Source organism: Macaca thibetana, chromosome 11 (assembly GCF_024542745.1).
Source record: "Macaca thibetana thibetana isolate TM-01 chromosome 11, ASM2454274v1, whole genome shotgun sequence".
NCBI classification, from domain to species: Eukaryota; Metazoa; Chordata; class Mammalia; order Primates; family Cercopithecidae; genus Macaca; species Macaca thibetana.
The window spans coordinates 13,274,199-13,296,285 of NC_065588.1; the positions used below are offsets into that span (position 1 = coordinate 13,274,199).

The 22,087-nt window shown below is 45.7% G+C and overlaps 1 protein-coding gene across 5 annotated transcripts; it reads right to left on the bottom strand.

The window, feature by feature from the left end:
* Positions 1–1,134: 1,134 nt before the first annotated feature.
* GSG1 (germ cell associated 1) lies at positions 1,135–19,778 on the bottom strand. 5 transcript variants are annotated; one of them, XM_050748244.1, is made up of 7 exons: positions 19,518–19,778; positions 6,808–7,126; positions 5,523–5,591; positions 5,176–5,223; positions 4,224–4,376; positions 3,466–3,577; positions 1,135–1,553 (listed from the first exon to the last, which is right to left on the bottom strand). In XM_050748244.1, exons 1-7 carry the CDS (start codon positions 19,563–19,565, stop codon positions 1,211–1,213), a joined length of 1,092 nt encoding a protein of 363 aa, XP_050604201.1. In that variant the 5' UTR covers positions 19,566–19,778; the 3' UTR covers positions 1,135–1,210. The 5 variants fall into 5 exon arrangements, with proteins under 5 accessions (XP_050604201.1, XP_050604205.1, XP_050604203.1 ...); XM_050748248.1 differs by having other exon boundaries at positions 5,056–5,223; XM_050748246.1 differs by having other exon boundaries at positions 5,052–5,223; positions 19,518–19,740.
* Between the last annotated feature and the right edge of the window lie 2,309 nt (positions 19,779–22,087).

Below are 22,087 nucleotides of genomic sequence, written 5' to 3' on the forward strand. Positions count from 1 at the left end.
CGCTTCCCCACCCCACGACAGGCCCCAGTGTGTGATGATCCCCTTCCTGTGTCCAAGTGATCTCATTGTTCAATTCCCACCTATGAGTGAGAACATGCAGTGTTTGTTTTTCTGTTCTTGCGATAGTTTGCTGAGAATGATGGTTTCCAGCTGCATCCATGTCCCTACAAAGGACAGGAACTCATCCTTTTTTATGGCTGCATAGTATTCCATGGTGTATATGTGCCACATTTTCTTAATCCAGTCTATCACTGATGGACATTTGGGTTGGTTCCAAGTCTTTGCTATCGTGAATAGTGCTGCAGTAAACATACATGTGCATGTGTCTTTATAGCAGCATGATTTATAATCCTTTGGGTGTATCCCGAGTAATGGGATGACTGGGTCAAATGGTATTTCTAGTTCTAGATCCTTGAGGAATCGGATGGGTGGCATTCTTTATGGAGGAAATAATAGAGTATATTTCTCAGAAGGGATGAAAAGGTGGGATCCAGAGAGGAGCCTGTGCCCCCTTGTTCACTGGCAAGTCCCTGGTATGACCGTGTAGAAGGGAACCACAGTCCCATCTGAATAGCCTTGGTGGGCTATTTCTAGAAGTGACCCTGCCCCTGTGTGCTGTTGGCGCCTTCTCATGTTAAACCACTCTCCTAAGGGCTCCTGGGACAATGTTTCATAACACTTTTACTGGGTACCTACTGTGTGGATGCAGGACACTGTCTCAGGCAGTGTGGAGGACCTCTGTGCTACATGGCAAAGCACTCAGGGGTGCTTCTGTCTTCCCATCTGTGACTTCCAGAACAATTCGCGTGTACCATGGAAAGTTGAGCCACAGTCACACTACCGTTAATTTGCTCACCTCCATTTCTCCAATTTCCAGACTGATAACTAGATTTATCAGACCCTTAAGGTCAGTCAGGAAGTGTATTTTACTCCTCTTTTTATCTCCATGGTTTAGCCCAGAACTTGGCACAGAAGCTATCCGTAAAAAAGGGAATTCTGGATGTGTGAGATGTGGGGTGGGTGAAATGAGATGGAGCTGTAGAGGAAAAGAGAGCCATGGCACCCAGGAATCCCTTAGGACTTAAAGATAACCCTTATTCATAGCCTCTAAAAACCATGCTCAAGAGACGGACGTTGGCTTAAGCACATGTTGATAATCCGCAGACGTGTAAGGTGGGGCTCAAGCCTACTCCCCAAACCCGCTTAACTCCTAACACTGCTCTTCCTCTACAGATGACCTAACTGCTTCTTTCAGCTCCTGGCTGGCCTCTCGTTGAAATCCCTTGTTCCGCAGCTCAGAGTAGAAGTCGACTCCCTCAGAGACAGAGTGGATGGGCTGATTATGATACTGGTGGTAGCCGGTCAAAGAACCCGTGGTGGGGGCTGCACTTGACAGCTGCCGAGGGAAACACCGGTGGTGATGTGGTCGGCAGTTCGGGGGTTCCTTGAAGCTCTTACTATGCTTGCACTTGAACTCCAGCACCATCCTGGTGTACGTGTTGAAGGTGGTGACAGCTGACGCCATGCAGCAGGTGAAGGAGAGCCAGGCCATGCTAGGGACAAATGCACAAAAAGATTGGACAATAAGAATAGGACTTTCTTGAGAGAAAAATGCCATGACCCCTTCCTACTAGTAGACTAGCTTAATGCCTGGTAGGGATTTAGGGACTTTCCACCATGTTTCAGGTAAAGAACTGTGGGAAGAGAACTTACCGATTTCTAAAAAGAGAATGACTCATGTAGTCCTAGTATCAGACTAGGAGCTTAATGGATTTGTTTTCACTGAATTGTTGAGTTGTCGGTGCCATGCCCTTTTCTATCTGCTGTGCCTATTTTGTGTGTGTGTGTCTGTGTGTATTTGGACTCCTGTTTCCCAAGCTGCATTGACCCTTGTAAAATCTCCAAGATTCCCCAGGCCTGAAGCTGAGCTGTGTGCAGTGGACATAACCCACTGCATACCCTCCCTCTCCCACCCCAACACACACACACACACACACACACACACACTCTGCCAAAGATGTCCCCCCACTCAGATGCTGGGAGGAATCATCCCTCTTCCATCTTCCTTTGTTTTGAACTTAGCAGTGTTAGGGTCCACAAAGTTGAGCCTCTGAAAGTCATTCAGGAAAACATTTACTACAAATCAGGAGGGATTACAGGTTGTACTAGTGGAATTTGCTTCGTATGAAAACTGTGTGGTTTTGGCTTACAGGAGTTCATAATGGATGGGAGAGGAGCTGGAGATTAAGGGAATCTGGATGGATTCAAGAAAGGAAAAGAAGACACTAGGGAACTATATTAAACACATTCCTGAAAACTTGGAAAATCAAATCCCTAAATCTCCCTGTGGTTCTGGGAAGCTCAGGAAACAGGAAGTTTTGTGAGGTTAGGGAGGGATTTCATGAGGCCAAGTGATGGTTAAAGCCAGGTCACATGCAGGCACTGTGTGTTCATATCTGTTGCCTCTGACAAACGCAGTAGGTTCGGTCTGGGATGCTTCTGGGAGTTGATTGATAGGCATTGCCTAGCCTGAGCTCCACAGCCGTAATGCCAAGAATGGCCTGAAGACAGACAAAAGGTGAGAAATGCTGGATCTGGGAACTGCATTGAGCCGATGCCCTGGCTGGTGGAGTAGACTCAGACTCCCAAATTATTAGCACAGATTGTGCCACGGGAAACGGGATAGAGCTTCACAACAGACGTGCAGGCTTCCTTCTCTGAGTGGAAACTTGAGCCCATCACTGTGTCTTTTTCAGTGCTCTCAAAGTACTTAGCACTTAGTAAATATCAGTACAAGTTGACAACTTGCTGTGAATAAAGAGTGCTCCTTAAGGGAGAAAGTAAGAGCTCTCAAAGGTAGTATTTAACTTGAATGTGTTGCCTCGTGATGTTTGCTGTCGCTGTCTTTTTAAGAGAAATCTAAAATGACTGACCCCTTAGTTCTTTAAGGGTTAGAGAACGACTGTGGTAGTGAAGTGTTATTTCCAACGCGGTTCAATAGAATAAGAATGGATATAGAAGGAAGTGAAGAGGAGAGGAGTAAGCTATTTACAGAGAATGCAATTCAATCCAAATTTCAAAGTGATTTCTCGATTTCTCTGTTCTCTAATACCTTGAATCATTAAGAAAAAATAGAGCCCATTTCCATAAGGCCTACAAAATCAGTCTTGTTTCCCCAGGGTGACATATATGCCAGGTGAAGAGGCAACTGCCACAGCTGATGAGCAGGAAAACTGGACAAAATAACATCCTCCCAAGACACCCTCGAGGAATCCTCCCTGTACCCACTCAAGGCAGGGAAGAATGGATGTGTCCTGATGATGCAGCCCTGTGTGTGGTTGACAGGCTCCTGGGATGAGGGATGAAGAGAAGGCAGGGCTTCACCGAATAAGCATCTAGCTGGGGGTAGAAAATCTCATGAAGGTTGGCTGGGGCTACAAAGGTTCAGGAGATGACAGCACTTACTAGAAGGCCCAGCCATAATTCCAAACATGGGGTCTCCAGTCTTCCGGACCCAAGTTGGCAGTCGCCTGGAAGACTTGTGAATACATCATGTGGGCCACCATCCCCAAGAGACCTACGGAGGAAACAGGAAGGCAGAGCCCTTAGAGAAAGGCTTTCATGCCATCTGCCAGGAGTATGATTTTGGATCACCCTTCTCGCAGTCAGGCGCAGCCTCTGTTGGAGTAGCCCATTACCCTATGCCACCACATTTCCTGAAGAGTAATCCACAAGGGGGGCTTCTCCTTAAATGCACATCTTTGCAGTAGGTGATCCCAGACTGCAGGCTGAGAGCTATGGAAAAAGTCTGAGTCAATGCTGCACCCAAGGCCACTGCACCCCACCCCTACTCCTTCCCACCCACACCCCAATGTTGGCTTAATTCTTCATTTCATATGTGCATCTCTCACTTTATCCAATGGAGACTGGTCTTGAAAAGCTGTGTGTATGTCACAGCTGAAAAGTAACCCAAACAATAGATTTTACATATTGAGAAAGCTTGCAAATAAAGGAACCTAGAGGTAAATCATTTTGTAAAGTACATGGTGATCCAATATACAATTTTACATGTTACTTCAATTTAAAATTAAAGATGCCTACCTCCATTCTTTATACTGTCTTTGGGCTCCTTCTCCCCTTCAGGGCAAAGACTCAAGTCCTCCAGCTAGGGCTTCAAAGGTGGCCAGGGCCAATCACCCCCTCCCACTCCAGGAGCAACTCACCTGACAGCACAGAGGAAACAGCAGCAAAGGCGCTCAGTTTGAGCCCACAGGCAGGGTTCGCAGTAAGTAGCAAGTCCGTTAGTAGCAGGAGGAAGCTGATGAATTGAAGTCCGATGTAGGTGATCTGCGTTCCCAGGGATAACCATAGGATTTCTGCCAGAAACCAGAGGAAGAGGGAGCGCTCACCCTCAGTTAAAAAACTGAACAAACGGTGAGCATAGGATGCCTATTAGGAGTTAAGACCCTAGCAGCATCCGAGAAGGGGAGAATGAGGCACAGCTGAAACCAGGGAGGACCATTACTTCATTCTGGTTCTTTGATGTCGCTCACAGCTCCTACTCTATAACCAGTATATACCCAAGTAAGTTTGACCGACTGTCAATACTGTTGGGGAGATTTGAGAAGAAATCATCGAATTTTCATAAATCCTGCAGGGAAATAATGTTGCTCTAGTTATGATTTTTGTCCTCTTTTTCCTCATTTAATTTTGGGACGGTTCCCTCCCTGCCTCCTTTCTTCACTCCTTTCATTTGACCAAATAATAATATAATAATAGTGGAGGAGAAGGAGGAAAAACCTAAGCCTTCCTACACGGTTACTTGGCAACAAGAGTAGGTTAGCGCTGTTGGTGGTTTTCTATTTGTGAATCTTATTTATCCCCGCTGTTCCTTTTTTTGCGTTCCTGCATATGAATGAAAGTCAGTTCAAGGAGGAATTTGTGTCACCCTGTGGGGCTCAGAAGAGAAAAGTGGGAGATCACAGTGCAGTTTAGATCCGGAGAGGCTCAAGTCAATGGTAACTACTGTAAATTCCTTATCAGACACATACTTGCCACAAAGCCCCAAGGGAGGGGAGGGGAGGGAAGCCTTCTCCATCAACCGCTTCCCTCCAAATCGGAGAGTGGGGTGACATGGGCCTTGCAACGTGGCAAATTCCAGTAGTCCTTTCTCACCTCTCTCGGTTGGTGGTGTGAGTTCAATGAAACTTCGGCACCTCTCCCCTGAAACATACAAGGTGCAACGTCATGGAACTGCTCCCGGGATGGCTGGAATGAAAACCTTCCCCACCCCATACCTGGCGCTGCTCCCTCTGCTCTGACAGCACCTGCCCCACATAGAGCAGGAAAGCAGGAAAGAATACCTGGGTGAATGAATGGCACAGCCAAGAGTCAGCCCAGGTGAATTTCTCTCTCTTCAATCTCTGATAATGCAGAAGCTGTTTCCCTGAGAGCACCTACATAGCTTAATATTCCCATTTCCCGTGTCCTGAAGAGTTAACGATCTTAGTGTTAACTAATACCTTTTGCTGCCGCTGTACCACTGGACCGAAGGGCTCTAAATTGTTTCCAGGACTGGGGATGGAGCAGTGCTAAGTGGCACAATAATAAATATAAATGTAAATACATTTTTAAAAAAAATTCCTCTTCCATCTCCCTTTTAGCTCAAATAGGGAGAAGTAGCAGATATCAAATTGTTCATGATTCTGGGCATTAGAAAAACTTCACTACCAGGTGCTTTCTTCCCAGGACACAGAGTCACCTCTCAGTGTTCTGGGCAGGGAAGAGGAGGTGCCTTCAACTTGTTCCTCCAAACCTGAGGAACACACATCGACCAGCACCTGCCTGCTTTGCTAGTGTGCACCGAGGGGCAGGAGATCTGGCAGATCTGCCTTCAGTTCCTTGAGGGCTCCCTTACGTGATCTAGTTACCCTAGCTGGCTGGCTTCAGTTCCCCCACTTTAAATGGTAGCAGTAATACTTAGAATGATAAAACACTTTGGGGCCAGGAAAAGGCTGTAAAGATTATCTACTGTGATGCTTTCATCTCACAAATGAGCAAATCAAAGCCTATAGAAGCGAAGTTATAGGCTGGGCGTGATGGCTCACGCCTGTAATCTTAAGCACTTTGGGAGGCCGAGGTGGGCGGATCACCTGAGGTCGGGAGTTGGAGCCCAGCCTGACCAACATGGAGAAACCCCATCTCTACTAAAAATACAAAATTAGCCGGGCATGGTGGCATATGCCTGTAATCCCAGCTACTTGGGAGGCTGAGGCAGGAAAATTGCTTGAACCTGGGAGGCGGAGGTTGCAGTGAGCCGAGATGGTGCCATTGCACTCCAACCTGGGCAACAAGAGTGAAACTCCGTCTCAAAAAAAAAGAAGGAAACAAAGTTATTTGTATGAGGTCACAGTTGAGCAGAGCTAGGGCTTTCCTACAATATTCCTCTCCGTTTTGTTTCTAAACAGCAATTCTAGGTCTCTAGACTGGAAATTCTCATAATGTGAATGGTCTAAATGAAACTTTTAAGGTTAATTCTATTTTTAACATGCTATTTTGAACCCACAAGTCTACTACAGAGGGAGGAAGTGAAAAAGCCAACCTTATTAAAAGGGGCTGCCATAGAGAAGGACACTACACGGAGGTGGAAGGTTCTGTGCTGGGAGAAGGAGGTGAGGCCCACTGGGGTGTGGGCTGCACTTCCCAGGGCAACCCCAGCCCTAAGCGGGCCTACCTGGTTTCCATGCCTGCATTAGATCTCTTGCCCACCCTGACCCCGTTGCTCTTATATCCCAGAATTGAGGCTACCTGATTCTTCCACAGTTTCCTCACAGGATAGCCATATGCCACTCCGGAAGCTCCGGAAGGAGAACCGGTCATCCCCAGTCTCCCAGTTGTATTGTACCACCTCCTGGGTGGATGTGTTGGTGGTATCTCCATCCAGGGACACTGGCATGTCAAAGCACTTGGCTGCCAGACCTTTCTCGCACAGGGGCTTGGGCACCTTCTGTGTGCCCACAAACCAGTAGTTGCTGAGCAGGGATATTGTGGAGAAGCTGAGTGATAGCATGCTGAGGACGGCAGATAGGAGTGTCCGCTGGCCAGAGAAGGCCTTCGCGAGCTCCATCTGTAATAGACAAGCACAAGTGGAAGGGAAGGGAGCAAGGGAGCTTGACTCAGAGTCGCCTCGGAGATTTGGCCGCCTTTCCCTGTGCTCCCTCTGCTCAAGCCATACCCCTCCAAGGCGGATAGGCACAACCCTCCTCTGCCAGTTTTCTCCAGGGGCCGCATGGAAGCCCGGCTTCAGGAGTGGTCTGCAGCCAGCACCCGGAGGGTCTCAGAAAACCATATGCCCGCACGGGGGCCTCAGAGCAGCTCTCTCTGACCTTCTCCTGTCCTCCTGTCTCAGTCCCACTCTTGCCCGAGGCTAGCCACAGAAACTAGGATCCCTCTGCCTCAAGGTGGGTCATAGAAACCAGAGCCCCTTTCCCCAGAGCCAGCCATAAAACCTAAAAATAGTACTCTAACTTTCCCTCTGCCTTTCCGTGTACAAACGGACCCTGAAGAAGTTTTCTGACCTAGCTTGTGTGACTGTAGGTCATAAGACTCCCATTCCAGAGAGGGTCGCGCCCCGCACCCGGAAGGAAGAAATGCACGCTCACAGAGGCCAACGAGAAGCAGGCCTTGCTGGGTTTCCCCCACGCGGTCTATTAACGTTATTAGATCAGGCCAGATGCAGTGGCTCACGCCTGTAATCCTAGCACCATAATCCCTCCCAGAGGTGGGAGGGTTGCTTGAGTTCAGGAATTCATGACCAGCCTGGGTAACATAGTGAGACCCTGTCACTATGAAAAATTAGCCGGGCATGATGGTGCGTGCCTGTAGTCCCAGCTTACTTTTGAGGCTGAGGTGGGAGGATCACCTGAGCCCAGGAGGTCGAGGCTGCAGTGAGCCATGATCATGCCACTGCACTCCAGTCTGGGCAACAGACTGTCTCTAAAGTCTGTTTTACAGAGTGCAGTCTGTGCCACTGCACCCCAGTCTGGACTATCTGTCTCTAAAAAATAAAGAACAATCAATAAACAAACAAACAGTAGATCATGTCCTTGATGTCCAATCATATTTCTACGTGACTGTCCATACTTTTTTGAAACTCAGCATAAAAACAGACAATTTCCCCTGCATCTTTGGGTCTTAATTCTGAAGGATCCCTTGTCATGTGAAACTATGATCAAATAAACTTGTATGTTTTTTCTCCTATTAATCTGCCTCTTGTCAGTGATTTTCAGTGAACCTTCGGAGGGCAAAAGGAAAGTTTTCTCCTGGCGACTACACAACGCGGGGATGATGCTTCTTCAAGTTGACCTTACACAGGTCCAACCGCAGAAAAGCGGTGATTTGCGTAGATTGAATGACAGGGGCTGGTCTCTGGGCATGATATGCAGCAATACACAGAAGTAGGATAAAGGTGATCCACCAGATATGACAAATTAGAATGATGAATGCAGAAGTCAGAATGAATTGGATGTGAACGTATTAAAATCTTCCATTTCTGCTTCAAATGGTGAGAGTAGAATCAACATAGCCTCCAGCTAGCAAATCCTAGGGAGGGTGTGTGTGTGTGTGTGTGTGTGTGTGTGTGTGTGTGTGTACCTTTATGGTAAGTGCCATAATGACCCCACCAACAAACAGCAGGGGGATCATTCTGAGTAGCAGTGATGGATCTGCCAGCAGCCACTACCTGGAGTTCTTGGACCAGCAGATTGAGCAAGAGAGAGAGAAGGTGGATTGCTGCAAATATTAATACCACTGCTGGCCAGGCCCTGTCTACTGAAGTCCTGCCCCTCTGGGGCTCACCCCAAGTCCCAATTGCTTCAGGGACATCCCCTAAACAGCACCTTCCATGGGAAGTGAGGCTTGGAAGGGCTTCAAGGACTGTGGTATGTGCCTTCTTAATGGTATTCTTTTCATATTTATTTTTGGTCATGTCTTCAAGCTTTCAAGATTTCAAGCTGCCATTAGGTAGCAAATGTGTCTTTGTGATTTTTATCTTTCCCACAGCAACTAGCACAGTATTTTACACATTAGACACTCAATACTAAACGACTGAGTAAATTGAGGATGTTCTGAATAAGCATCAGATAGCAATGACCTCAGTCAGAGGTTATATAAACTTTTTTTTTTTTTGAGACAGAGTTTCACTCTTGTTGCCCAGGCTGGGGTGCGATGGCACAATCTCGGCTCACCACAACCTCCACCTCCTGGGTTCAAGAGATTCTCCTACTTCAGCCTCCCGAGTAGCTGGGATTACAAGCGCCGACTAATTTTTTTGTATTTTTTTTAGTAGAGATGGGGTTTCACCATGTTGGCCAGGCTGGTCTTGATCTCCTGATCTCAAGTGATCTGCCCGCTTCGGCCTCCCAAAGTGCTGGGATTACAGGTGTGAGCCACTGCGCCTGGCCGGTTATATAAACTTTTACATAACAGTTTATATAAACTTTTAACTTTATATAAAATAATAATATATATACACATATATAAATATATAATTATATAATTAATAATTGACAAGGCAATTGACAACTTCTGGAAAACTTTTATATAAAGTCTCAACTTTATATAAAAGTTTAGAAAAAAGAATTGGGAGCATTCCAAACGCTCTTCGTGGTAATCGTTTTTGGCTTTGTCTTCACTGACAGGTAGTAGCACTGACTTGCTGAAGCGTTTGCTATTGTAACAATGTAGTGAGCTATTGGTGTCCTCTTCCCTGCATTATAGATTCCTCTGAAAGGAGTATGGCAATGAGTATTAAACTGGAAACCTCCGGGGGAAGCAGATGGATGCTTTGGGGCCTGGAGGATAAAAGAGGGCAGTGAACCTACTGGGATGTGGGGCTATGGAAACCTTTGGAGAGGAGATGGGGCTTCTGGTTCTGGGAGAGGTAGCAGTCAGGCCCAGCTTCCATCCACTGCCACAGAGACAATAGAATTTCAAATGCTCGCATTTGAAATTGTGGTGCCTGTGTAGGCTGGACAGCAGGTTTGGTGTCCACAGAGCCATGGGTAGGGTGTCGGCAGCCAAGCCCTTGGTCGGTGGAGAGGAACCTGGAGGGCGGTGTCTTCCAGCCTGGTGCAGAAGTGCCTGCCTCATGGTGGGGACCTAGAGGAGGCTGCCGAAAGAACTGAAGCCCCCCGGATGGCTCTGGCTGGAGCCCCTACTCTCTATGTCATTTTCAGCCTAAGAGAATAGGAGGGTAAGCTAAAATATGACCAGTATTAGACTGCCAACTTTGTTGAGTGGTGGCTTGGAGCCAGATTTAATTTGACTTAGAGGAGTAATTTGGCAAGTCTCTCACTTTGTGTTAGAGCAGTTTATACAGTCATATTAATGCACACTGAACAGAAAAGAAGCCCATGCTTAGTTGCTGACAGACGCTTCTTAAAGTAAACCTTCTTGAGCTTTCCAGGGGATCCTTCATATCAGAATTAATCACACTTAAATCTGCTTAGCTTAAGAGCCATAAATAAAACCATAGTTAAATGGACAGGCCCATAAATTTCCCTCCCTTATCACGCCCAACTTAATGTTTCTACATTAACGGAGAACTTTACCTTAGAAATGAAACAATTTGTTCTTCAGAATTTCCAGGGACTAAGACAGTGCATATCACAAAGTGCTTATTATTTATGGCAATAAGAAATACACAAAGATCATATGCATGTAAAACCAATATACAAAACATGATAAAGACAACTTCTGAAAAGCAATCTGCTAATATGATTTTACTTTTAAAAGCACTCAACAAATGAACTCTGCCAAGAATTGTCAGTTCTTGCAAGACTCTGGGTGACCTTGACTAAGGACAAATTATCTGCAGCATCTGGGAGGAGGGAAGATTTTCTATTGCCAGACACTGAAGTCCTATGTTGCCCAGTTCCCCTTTCCTAAAATGTTTTCATCTTGGTTTTAGTTATGAAAATCCTATTGGTTTTAGTCATCATTCTCTTACTGTGAGTCATCCTTTTCTAATAATTCTTACATTGCTTGAATAAGAAATGGATTTCCAGGTAAAACATCTTCACTAACTATTTAGTGTAAAGACTGACCTAAAGACTTAGGCAATTCTAACTTTTGTGACCTCAGCATTCATTTTTCAACAATCATTTTCAGTCTGGTTTGGAAATTTGTCAATTATCATGTCAGATTTTAACTCCACACTCAATCCGTTTCAAGTTACACTTGCAAGATTTTTACTCCACATTCAATCCACTTCAAGTTACATATATTTGCAAGTTATTCTCGGGGTTATTCAGAAATAAGAAAGAATAATGAACCCTGTGCTAAGATACACCCACTTTGTGGCAACAAGGTGACAACCAATTTAAGGAAGAGGCAATGTGAGAAACAAAGAATAAAAAAGAGCTTGGACTGAAGCTCAAAGAGGTTCCTTCCGGAAGGAGTGTCCACCAGGCAGAGACACAAGGAACCTCATTCAAAAATCATCTTCGTGATATCAAATGATAATTTCACTCGAGAATTTTCAAGAATGATCTTCAACACCTATAGTACCATGCCCTTTGTCACATACTTTACTCCTTTCCCCAAACATGCCTTTCCCTGCTAGGATCCAATTACCTCTTGAATTGGAAGAACAAATCTAATTTTGCAATGGTTTCCATAAAGTGATTCTGAAGAAGTAATGACCATAAGAACAACTCTATCTTTGCGTATGCAACAGATTCTATGCCAAGGTGACTCTTGACTCTCTGGAAAAGGGACAGAGTGGTTTCTCTAACACTTGGGCCCTTAGATCATTAGGAAGTGCGTAGGCGCCAATGTATAATCAGTAACCCTTCCATCAACATATATCAACAGAGTAACCCAAAATGAGCATAGGCTAGAAAGGACAACAGATCGATGAGGCAGGTGCATAAAAAGAGCCAGGTACAAAATAGCTGTAGACTGCATCCCTTGAGCAATATGAGGGGAAGCCGGTTACCTTGGCCATGGTCAGCGTCTTGCAGCTTGTCTGGAAGAACCGAAGGATGCCATCTGCACTCCAAGTCCCTTTGGTTTAACGTTGCAAGAATACAAACTGTCTTCCTACCCTCTTTCCTCTCCTCCTACCCCTCCCTTTCTATCTCATATTCTTTGGAGTGCCTCATGATTAAATGCTGCCTTACAGGGAACATGGGCATTTAATAATTGACAAGGCAATCAGGGCCCAGCTGTTCTGGGAGATTACACCAGAGAGCTTGCCAATGGGGATCCAGGATTAAGCATAAAGAAGCAAGGACGTGCAATTTGCAGAGGAAAATTTCTTTAAAAAGTAAATGATGGTTTAGTTTCCACTGCCTGCCATTCTGTAGGTAACTGGAGTGAATAGATTGGGCTTGAATTTATGGCAGACATGAAGATATGGCAGGTCACCATTATTGCAGAAGTTTACCTTCCCTTGAGTAGGGTTTCCCAGCCCTTTGAAGAAACTCTGTTCTCTGCAATGTCAGGGCCTCACGGAGCCATGAACAGGAAATAGTTTCCCCGTTCCATGGGTGGTCTCCACCTTCCAGTTAGAACATTAGAATAAGTACTATTAAGTATCTCCTCTACACATGGAATGCTGAGTGAGAGTGTTGGCTGGGGATGGGGTGAGGATGCAGATAGGATTGGAGATAAATGAATTCCAGGATCCGGAAGGCCATGGCTATTTACCATTCCTCTCCCAACCTTCAGGCAAAGGAATGACAATATTTTATATTTCAAAAAAGAGTTTCTAAAATGTTGAGAAAGTAATCTGACAGACCAGTAAGGGGTCGTTTGCACATCTTCTTGCCACCAGTCCGTCAGAAGTACAAGTTGTTCTTTTTCTCCTCAAAATTGTACAAACAGCTGGGCCCGATGGTTCATGCCTGCAATCCCAGCACTTTGGGAGGCCAAGGCAGTTGGATCACTTGAGGTGAGGAGTTCGAGACCAGCCTGGTCAACATAGTGACACCCTGTCCGTACTTAAAAATACAAAAAAAAAAAAAAAAAAAAAAAAAAGCCAGGCATTGTGGCAGGCACCTGTAATCCCAACTACTTGGGAGGCTGAGGCAGGAGAATCTCTTGAACCCGGGAGACAGAGGTTGCAGTGAGCCGAGATTGTGCCACTGCCCTCCAACCTGGGCCACAGAACGAGACTCCATTTCAAAAAAAAAAAAAAAAAAAAGTGCAAATTAATTGGGACACCAACGTTGAAAGAGATTCTGCCGCTGTTTGTGAGTCCCTAAACGCTGCATGGACTTTCATCCTCCAAGCCTTTGCTGATACTCTTCCTTCTGCCTGGAATGCCTTCAGTCTCTTTTTATCTGGTGAACTGCCTGCCTCTCAACGAAATTAGTCTAAAAAGTCATCCACTCTTTGAAAATGTTTCTTTTCTCCCTAGGACATACAGTTCCCTCCTCATGGTCCTTGTCACACTATACCTCTCTCACAACACTTATTATTATTATTTTTTTAAATTTTAGCAGAGACAGGGTCTCACTGTATTGTCTGGGCTGGTCTCAAAATCCTGGGCTCAACCAATCCTCCCACCTTGGCCTCCCAAAGTGCTGGGATTACAGGCGTGAGCCACTGCACCCGGCCTTCTCACAACACTTTCTATATTCCATTATAACTACTGCATTTGTCTTAAATGTAACTTCCTTAAAGGTCTCACTTTCATTTTAGAGCAGTTGTTCTCAGTTCTGATGGAGTATCAGAACAACCTTTGGAAGTCTGGAGAATATGCCGATTCCTGGATCCACCCTGAGATTTCATAATAGTTCTAGATGAGGCCCAGGGATTGGGAATTTTAGAAAGTTCTTAATATATACCCAGGGAATTCATGTAAAATGGTACCTGTTGGACTCATTTTGGGCTTACATTTAATAAAACCCTCTGTATCCCACCTGGCCCTTCCTCCCCCTCTTCCAGACTAGCCATGAGGCCGTATTTTTCCCATTCTATATTTGTGCAGTTCGTTTAGGGAATCAAAGGCAGGTTCTTGTGAACTTAACTGTTTGAATTAGTCCACGTTCTAGCTGAATGAGTTGCTTTGGATCCTGCTTTTGTCACCTGTAATGTCTGCTCTCCTCAGACTGATGTTAACAAGCAAATTTGATAAACATGTGCCATGTTCAAGCATATTTTCTGCATCGCCCAAACAACCCTTTATTTATTGTGACAGAATCCACTCTCCTTTGGGAGGAGAAGCAGGAATTTTGTGTTCTTTATTTTTTTTTTTACAGTTGCATCGGCTGTTGGTTTCCTAGCTAGTAGTTTCATCATAACGCTGGGTGGCGCTATCCCCTCATCGTTTCCGCTTCCGTCACGTGCTTCCCCCACCAGTCGGCAAAATGTGGGTGGAGGTGGCTGCTCCTCCCCATAGGATCCTTTTTTTTTTAAATTTGGCATCCTCCCTGCCTGCTAATCTACAGAATGCCATGTGTCAGCCCTGTGGAATTCAGGGCTCAGGCTGAACTTTGGGGCATCCAGCCACTCCCTATAGGAGTCTTGTAGGATTGTTTCCTGTAGCACTTTTTTTTTTTTTTTTTTGTGCGGCCAGTTCCAGCTTCAGTGACTCAGTAGATCCTCATATACTTCCCATGGGAAATACAACTCCACAGTATCAGAAAATACAGTTAGCCAATGTTTCCTGATGAGTTTTGTGCACATTTTTCTTTACTTAATTGTATCTTCATTGTCTTTCCACCCCAGAACAGTGAACAATTATTTTCCCCTCTCTGTGCTTACACCCTTCAAATACTTGCAGACACTTCTCATAGCCCGCTTGAGTCACTGTTTGGCACGGTCTTATGTCTTTGGTTTTTATTGCCTCTGCTCATAAACCGCACCCCCTGTGCCTTAATAGCCTGAAGTTCGCCTTCTCCAGGGAAATGGGGATGGGAGTGGCAGGCTCTTAAGTGTGTTATATGAGGAGGCTCAGGGGTGGATTTATTTAGAGTGAAGCTAATAAGTGAAGCTTCAGCTTCCATGTCCCCTACTCCCTCCACCTCTTCTAAAACCTTGTTACCTAATTTACACTTGTAATTATGCACTCTTTTTCTTAAAGAGGGCCTCCAAAATTATATTATTTTAGGCCTCCACAAAGCCTGGGTCCACCCCTTAGGAAGCTGTGCATTTTGTGTGCGTACTTGGCTGCCTGGCTGCTGAATGTGACCAGTCTTGATCTCCCCCTCCCCAAGGACCCTGGACCACAACGTCTAATTTCCTCTTTTTGACAAAACATGAGTTTTTCTGCCTGGCCACAAACATCAGAGCCCAGCATCCCACTCACTTCCTTTCATTGTAATTTGGGCATGTTAATATTTTTTTCTTCCCTTTCCTCTCTTAGAACAGAAGAAGTAATTGCTAGTCAATGCGACATAAATATAATTAGGTTCGGCTCAGAAGCTCATGACTCAGCACAGACACGAAGATTCCACACCTAAAAACAGTATTTAGCTCTGGCATTTTGGACTGTGATCATTCCAAGATGACCTCCTCTGGCATATATATGCACCTCATAATTTATGACACCACAAGGCCAACGGTGGGGGATAACCCATATTTGCTAAGGTCCTCAGTCCCTGTTCCCTGTGCTGGACAAAACCACATTTACTAGGCTGTGCATCAAGAGAAAACAGTGGTCTTGGGGCACCTACACATACTTTGTAAATGGGAATGCAATTTATTGTTTTGTGAGTTCACTGCAGGTTAGGGGTGATTAAATGACAAGCGTGAATGCTGAGCCGGAAAGCAGGTTATATATCACACCACTTCCCTAATGCCAAGGCCTGGGGCTAAGGGATCCGGTGTTTTTCTTTGTTTGTTTGTTTGTTTGGTTTGTTTCTTTTTTCTTCACATCATCCATACTGGCATCTTCCCGGAAAGGTTTGTTTTCTCTCCCTGGCAGGAGTATCTCTATCCTGCCAGGAGCTAGATTTCCGACCCACGCGCCATTCACTTCTTTCTATTACTCAGTAGACAAAGGCTGGAGTGGGGTGTAAATGTTTCGGCTATCACTGGTCTGATGACCATGCCTGCCCCTGTTCTCTGCTCCTGCATGTTCTAGCATGTGCCTCTCTCATGTAACTCATCACATGGCTTTCCTGTCTGTTATGCTCATTTGACTGTAAGTTGCTTGATATAGTAGCAGCTATGTTTTATTCATTGTTGATCCTCAGAGCCTAGCAGTGTTTTAACATCTATAAATGAATGAATGAGGTTTGTAATGCAAAAAGGCTTATGGATACAATTAGGAATCCTGAGTGAAGATGTGAATAAAGAAGTGTGTCCAAACAGCCTTCTGTTGCTAAAGGAAACAGGATGCTTCCGGATTCACATATGTAAGAGCAGTGAGAAGCTACAAAGGAAGTCCTGGGTCCACAGGCACACCCTAAGCCTTTTTACGCAGATGCACCCAGAGTTTCATCAAACAGATTCTCTGCCAATCCATTTCCTCTCACCTGTGGAAACATTCCTGCTTTTAAATGAGCAAAGCCCAGAAAACAGTGATTATCTCATGAAATAGTATATTATCTTTAGTGCACAGAGATCAGGGGACAAACAGATTGCTCAAAAACCAGTGACAGATTGGAAATGTTATATCCTTTTCCAAGCTGGGTGGTCCCCTACCGATTAGAGCCATTTTGGATGATGTATCTCCAACCTTCTGAGCTTTTGCTGCTCTAACTGCAATGTTTACATCAGTGCCTGACCTTCAGCTCCTTCACTGATGAAGACAAAGAAGGTCTTCACACGGGACATTTTCACATTTGTTTCCCAACTCGGAAGGGAAGAGTAATGCCACCAAAATGCCCATGCTTAGTGTTCAAAATGACTACATCACTGTAGGACACAGCTCCAGGATTTATTCTTAGCTGTAACCACATTTAAGGGGCCACATCACCTCAAATGGTCACACAATCAAATGACTCTAGTCTTCCTAACGTAGATCCCGAGTGTTGGGAACACTTCAATTCAGTGGGAAGGACCCTGGAAAAGCGTTTCGGGACCTCGTTCTCGTCTTTCCCTTTCCGCCTTTTAATGGAATTGTTTGAGGACTTTTGCTAACGCAGTCATTTCCAGGAGAGGAAGCCGCCTTTCTTCCAGGCCCCAAGCAGCTGGAGTGAATCAGAGGGGCAGCTACATCTGCACTTCCTGTGGGGCAATCGCTCACGCGCGGGTGACTGCTCCCGCGGGCCGGCTGGGGTCGGGGGCTTTTGGGGACCGCGGGGCGGGGCGGGGGCGTAACGGGTGGGGCCTCTCGGGAGTGCCTGGGCCGCGCCATCTCCACTTCCGAGCGCGCCCTCCCACCGCAATGAGTAACGCGCCCCCTCCCGTTTACTACGGCGCCCGGTCGCCTAGCAACGGGGCGCGTTGCCGCGGCGACGGGCCGGGCGTCTTTGGCATTGTTTGCGAGGCCCCGCCCCACGGCCGCCAACCACCCAGGGCTTCCTGACCGGGTGGGGCGGGGGACCCGGGCTGTTTCTTCCTCTGGGTCTTCCTGCGTCGGCTGAGAACCGTGTCCCGGGGGCCCTCCCAGAGAGCAGGGACTGCCAGGGCAGGCCAGGGACCCGGCGAGCCGCGGAGGGCGGGGCCATGTGTGTCCGGGAGCTGGGCCGGGGCGCTAGGCCACCTGCGGCGCGGCCCCTCTGCGGCCTGGCGAGGCTGGGCGGGAGAGACGGGGTAGTCGGAGGGATTCCTTACACCCAGGCGGGTGGGCCAGGGCTCGGGATGTGTCGGGCTGCTGGGAGTCCAAAGTCAGGCATTTCCCTGCCCCTGCCTCCTAACGCTACGGGTCCCAGGCTCCCCTTCTACGGAAGGGGATGTCTGCACCTCATTGGGAGGACTCGAGGGGCGGGACTTCGCCACCCAGACCCCTCAGCAGATCCGAGTTCTATTTACGACCCCTATGCACGACTGCACTGAGGATTTTTTCCAAGTTACTTAACCTCCCAGAGGGTTAAATTTACCCTCCGGGGTAAATGAGGGCAAAGAGTTGTCCTTCTGTGAAAGTCGAAACAGGTAGAAGAGTGCCTCTAAGCAGCAACGAAGGGGAAGTGCACGTGTGCTACCAGCAGACACCTTGCTAGACCCTTCAGACATCTTCCTTAATCCTCACAACCAGCTTGAAAGAGACGTGGCATCCCCACTCTACAAATGAGGGTTCCGATTCAGAGGGTTTGACTTGCTCAAGGCCACAAAGCTAGTAAATGGTAGAGTCAACATTGGCAATCTTTGAGGACTGTTCGCCTGACTCATCACCAGGCTGCCACTCAGTAAAAGCCAAGGCACAGTCACCTTTAACAAAATGTACAGATTGCAGGCCAGATTATGGGACCTCCTGCAGAATGAGGCAATGGAGTAAGTGTACTTTATACCTCTCAGGTATATATTAGCAACCAGACGCTCCCATATTCCCTCTGTGTCTCTCCTAGAAAACCACTGATAAAGAACAATAATAAAATTTATTCTAAGCCATGACTGGCTTTTTCTATCATGTTCACATCCACTTCTTTATCCTCTGTTCACTTTGGGCTGCTTCTGAATCAGGGAAACTGCCTGAGCCCACACCCCGATGGCTCTTCAGAACCACCAGCTCAGCTCTGCAGTCCCAGAAGCACCTCTTAAGTTATCCTGTTCTTTGAGATCCTAACTTCCAGCTGGTCAACTACACACCACATTGCTCCCTCCGTTGGAGTGTGTGTGTGTATACGTGTGTGTGAGTTTGTGTATGTGCTAGTTTGCTGGCTAATCACAAGCTTCATTTTTCTCTCAGGAGAAAGGCAAGATATTTGCGAATGAACACCATTTGTTTTTTTAAGTAATCCTTAGAGCTGAAAATTGGGAGGCTGGTCGTTTCTGAATGTAGGTCAAATCCTAAACAAGCCGCAACTTCTCTGCAGAGAGTCTGCCCGGGTCTAGAAGGATCCCTGAAGACTCTCCTGGATTCTCTGAGACCAGAAAGAGCTCGACCGTGTGTTGTCCTTCCCAGTTCCAGATCAGAGCTGGTTTCCAGCAGGACTTTGGGGGTGCCCCACTGTTCTCTGGCATAGAGCTTGATGTCTGCTCTTCCAGCTCACTGTGACACACAGCTCTATTGTTGCCACCACTACTGGGCCTTTACCGGGCTCCAGATTTTGGCAACAAGAATAATACAGATGAAAGGAAAAAAGGAGAGGCATAGGGAGCCCTGGGAACAGAGAGGAGAAGGAAGACGATGAGGCAAGGGAAGAAGAAATGGAAGTTTTAATGAAGGAAGATGAAAAGGTAATAGGCTAAGGTATGGACATACCAGTTTTATCTATGAAAACTGGGCTGAGTAACACATTTTCATTCCATTTTGTAGAACCCTATAGTGCATTTCCAAGCTCCTTACTGTGACCATGTGAAATACATGAAATTGATGAGTTAGTGTAACCTGTGTTACAAATCCAGCAGTAAGTAAGTATGTGTACGAGATGTTCATGAGATTTCAAAATCCATGTACCTACCTCCTGGGTGAGGCAAACATTTTGAGTCAGTTGAGAGGAATCGCTCATTCACTCTTGCAGTGCGAAGGCAGAGAAGTTTCAGTTTATCTTCTGTTCTGTCTCAATCAGTTGGGTAGAATGGGTGTTTAGCGTGAGGATGAATCAGCTCCCCTCTTGCCAGCAGAGGGGTAAGGTGGTGTGTGGTGGATTGGAGAGGATGTCCTGAGGGCAGGACACCAGCCAGGGCGGGGCTAGGTGACCCAGGGGGTTTACTCTGTGATGTCACAATGGCAGGCAGGGGTCTCCTTGTTGCTCCCTCAGCCTCCTCCTCTTTCCAGCCCCAGAAGGATTGGGGGGTCATGCTGGGTACCTGCCAGTGGCTGGATGTCTTCTGAGGTCGTCCAGATCACTGCTTCTCTTATTGTGCGTAAGATTCACCTGGGGAGCCTAGTCAAGTGCAGGTCCTGAAGGTCTGGGATGGCTCTCATGCGAGTCCAGCCAGACCACACTGAGTTGTGAGACTCTAGACCAGTGCTGTCAAAGCCAAATGCAATGTGAGCAGCATATGTCACTTAAAATTTTCTAGTAGCCACATTAAAAAAAAAGTAAATTGGACACACATACGGCGATACAGCAATCATATGCTATACAATACTATGTTTAAAATGTAGCCCTCCCCAAACAATAAAGTTGGGTTTAATGAAAAGTATTTTATACTGCTTTCATTTTAAAATTAAAATTTAATGAATTCAGATTACATAAAATGAGAAATTCAGTTGCTCAGTTACACTGTCCATATCATAAGGGCTCCACAGCCACACGTGGCAAGTAGCTACCGTATTGGATGGCACAACTCAAGGCCATTCTCTGAAAAGGTAACAATGTACAGAAATTACCCTTCTAAAGGACTAGTATCTGGAAACCCAGTAAACATTCACTAACATCATTTTAATGAATCCATAATTAGTGTCTGGGGACTGTTAATAGGAGGTATAACTCTTGGAGACTGGAAGAAGGTGTAATGTTGGCCTCATCCAGGATTCCAGCTCACAGTCTGGACAGGGCCCTCTGCCCTGTGAAACCTGTCACACTCAGTCCTCCTCTGAGCTTTTGCCAGGGCTCCTCTCACTGGGATCCCTTCCTCCTCCTTGCTGCCCCGCCTAAATCTTACACAACCTCAGGGCACATGATTCCAGTCTCAGCACCTTGTGGCTCTTCCTCACTCCCCATTTTCCTCTGTGCTCACACAGCATGCCTGCTTTGCTTTCAGTGTGTTAGTCTGTTTCTCGTGAAATTCTAAGTTGCTTGAGGACAGAATCTGCTTTTTTACTTCTATCATGCTTAATATAGTGCTTATGCATTGATTTTATAGCCTAAGACTTTGCAGAAGTTTACCAAGACTAGGAGTTTTTTGGTGGAATCTTTAAGGTTTCTGGGTATAGTTTCATATTATCAGCAAAGAGATAGTTTGATAACTTCTTTTCCTAGTTGGATGCCTTTTATTTCTTTCTCTTGCCTGATTGCTCTGACTGGGACTTCCAGTAATGTGTTGAATATGAATGGTGAGAGTGAATATCCTTGTCTTGTTCCCATTCTTAGGGGTTCCCCATTCAGTATTATGTTGGCTGTGGGTTTGTTTTAAGTGGCTGTTATTATTTTGAGGTATGTTCCTTTGATGCCTAGTTTGTCGACGGTTTTTATCATGAAGGGATGTTGGATTTTATCAAATGCTTTTTCTGAATCTATCGAGATGATCATATCATATGTTTTTTGTTTTTAAGTATGTTTATGTGTTGTATCACATTTATTGATTTGCATATGTCGAGCCATCCTTGCATCCCAGGAATAAAGCCCATTTGATTGTGATGAATTAACTTTTTGATGTACTGCTGGATTCAGTTTGCTAGTATTTTTTCAAGGATTTTTGTATCCATGTTAATCAGGGATATTTGTCTATAGTTTTCTTTTTTTGTTGTGTCTTTGCCAGATTTTGGTATCAGGATGAACTGGTTTTGAAGAATGAGCTAGTGGGGAGTCCCCCCTCCTTGATATTTTGGAATAGTCTCAGTAGGATTGGTACCAGCTCTTCTTTGTATGTCTGGTAGAATTTGGCTGTGAATTCATCTGGTTCAGGGCTTTTTGTGGTTGTCAGGTTTTTTATTATTGATTCTATTTAATTACTCATTCTTGGTCTGCTGAACTATTTTTAGTGTATATACCTTATTCATCTTGTGGTAGATTGTGAAACAACTGTGGAACTGTTTTGGATGTATTGTGGGATTGGGCACAAGAGTAAATGCTGTTGAGAGCCAGAGTTCTCATTATAGGAAAGGAACATCAACATATGGAATGGAGGAAGGCAAGAAGGAACCTATGGGTTAGATTGGAATGAGGGGCATCAGTATGAAGCCATGATTTCTTATATTTATATGTGAAATACCCACATATACATACATGCATGTACACATAAACACGTATGCACGTATATTTATCTATGTATATATGTGTATTATATTTGTATATGTTTGTGTAAATAAATGAGTATTTTTTTCTAGTTTTATTTGCTAAAAGGGCTTAGAAGAAAGACTCCC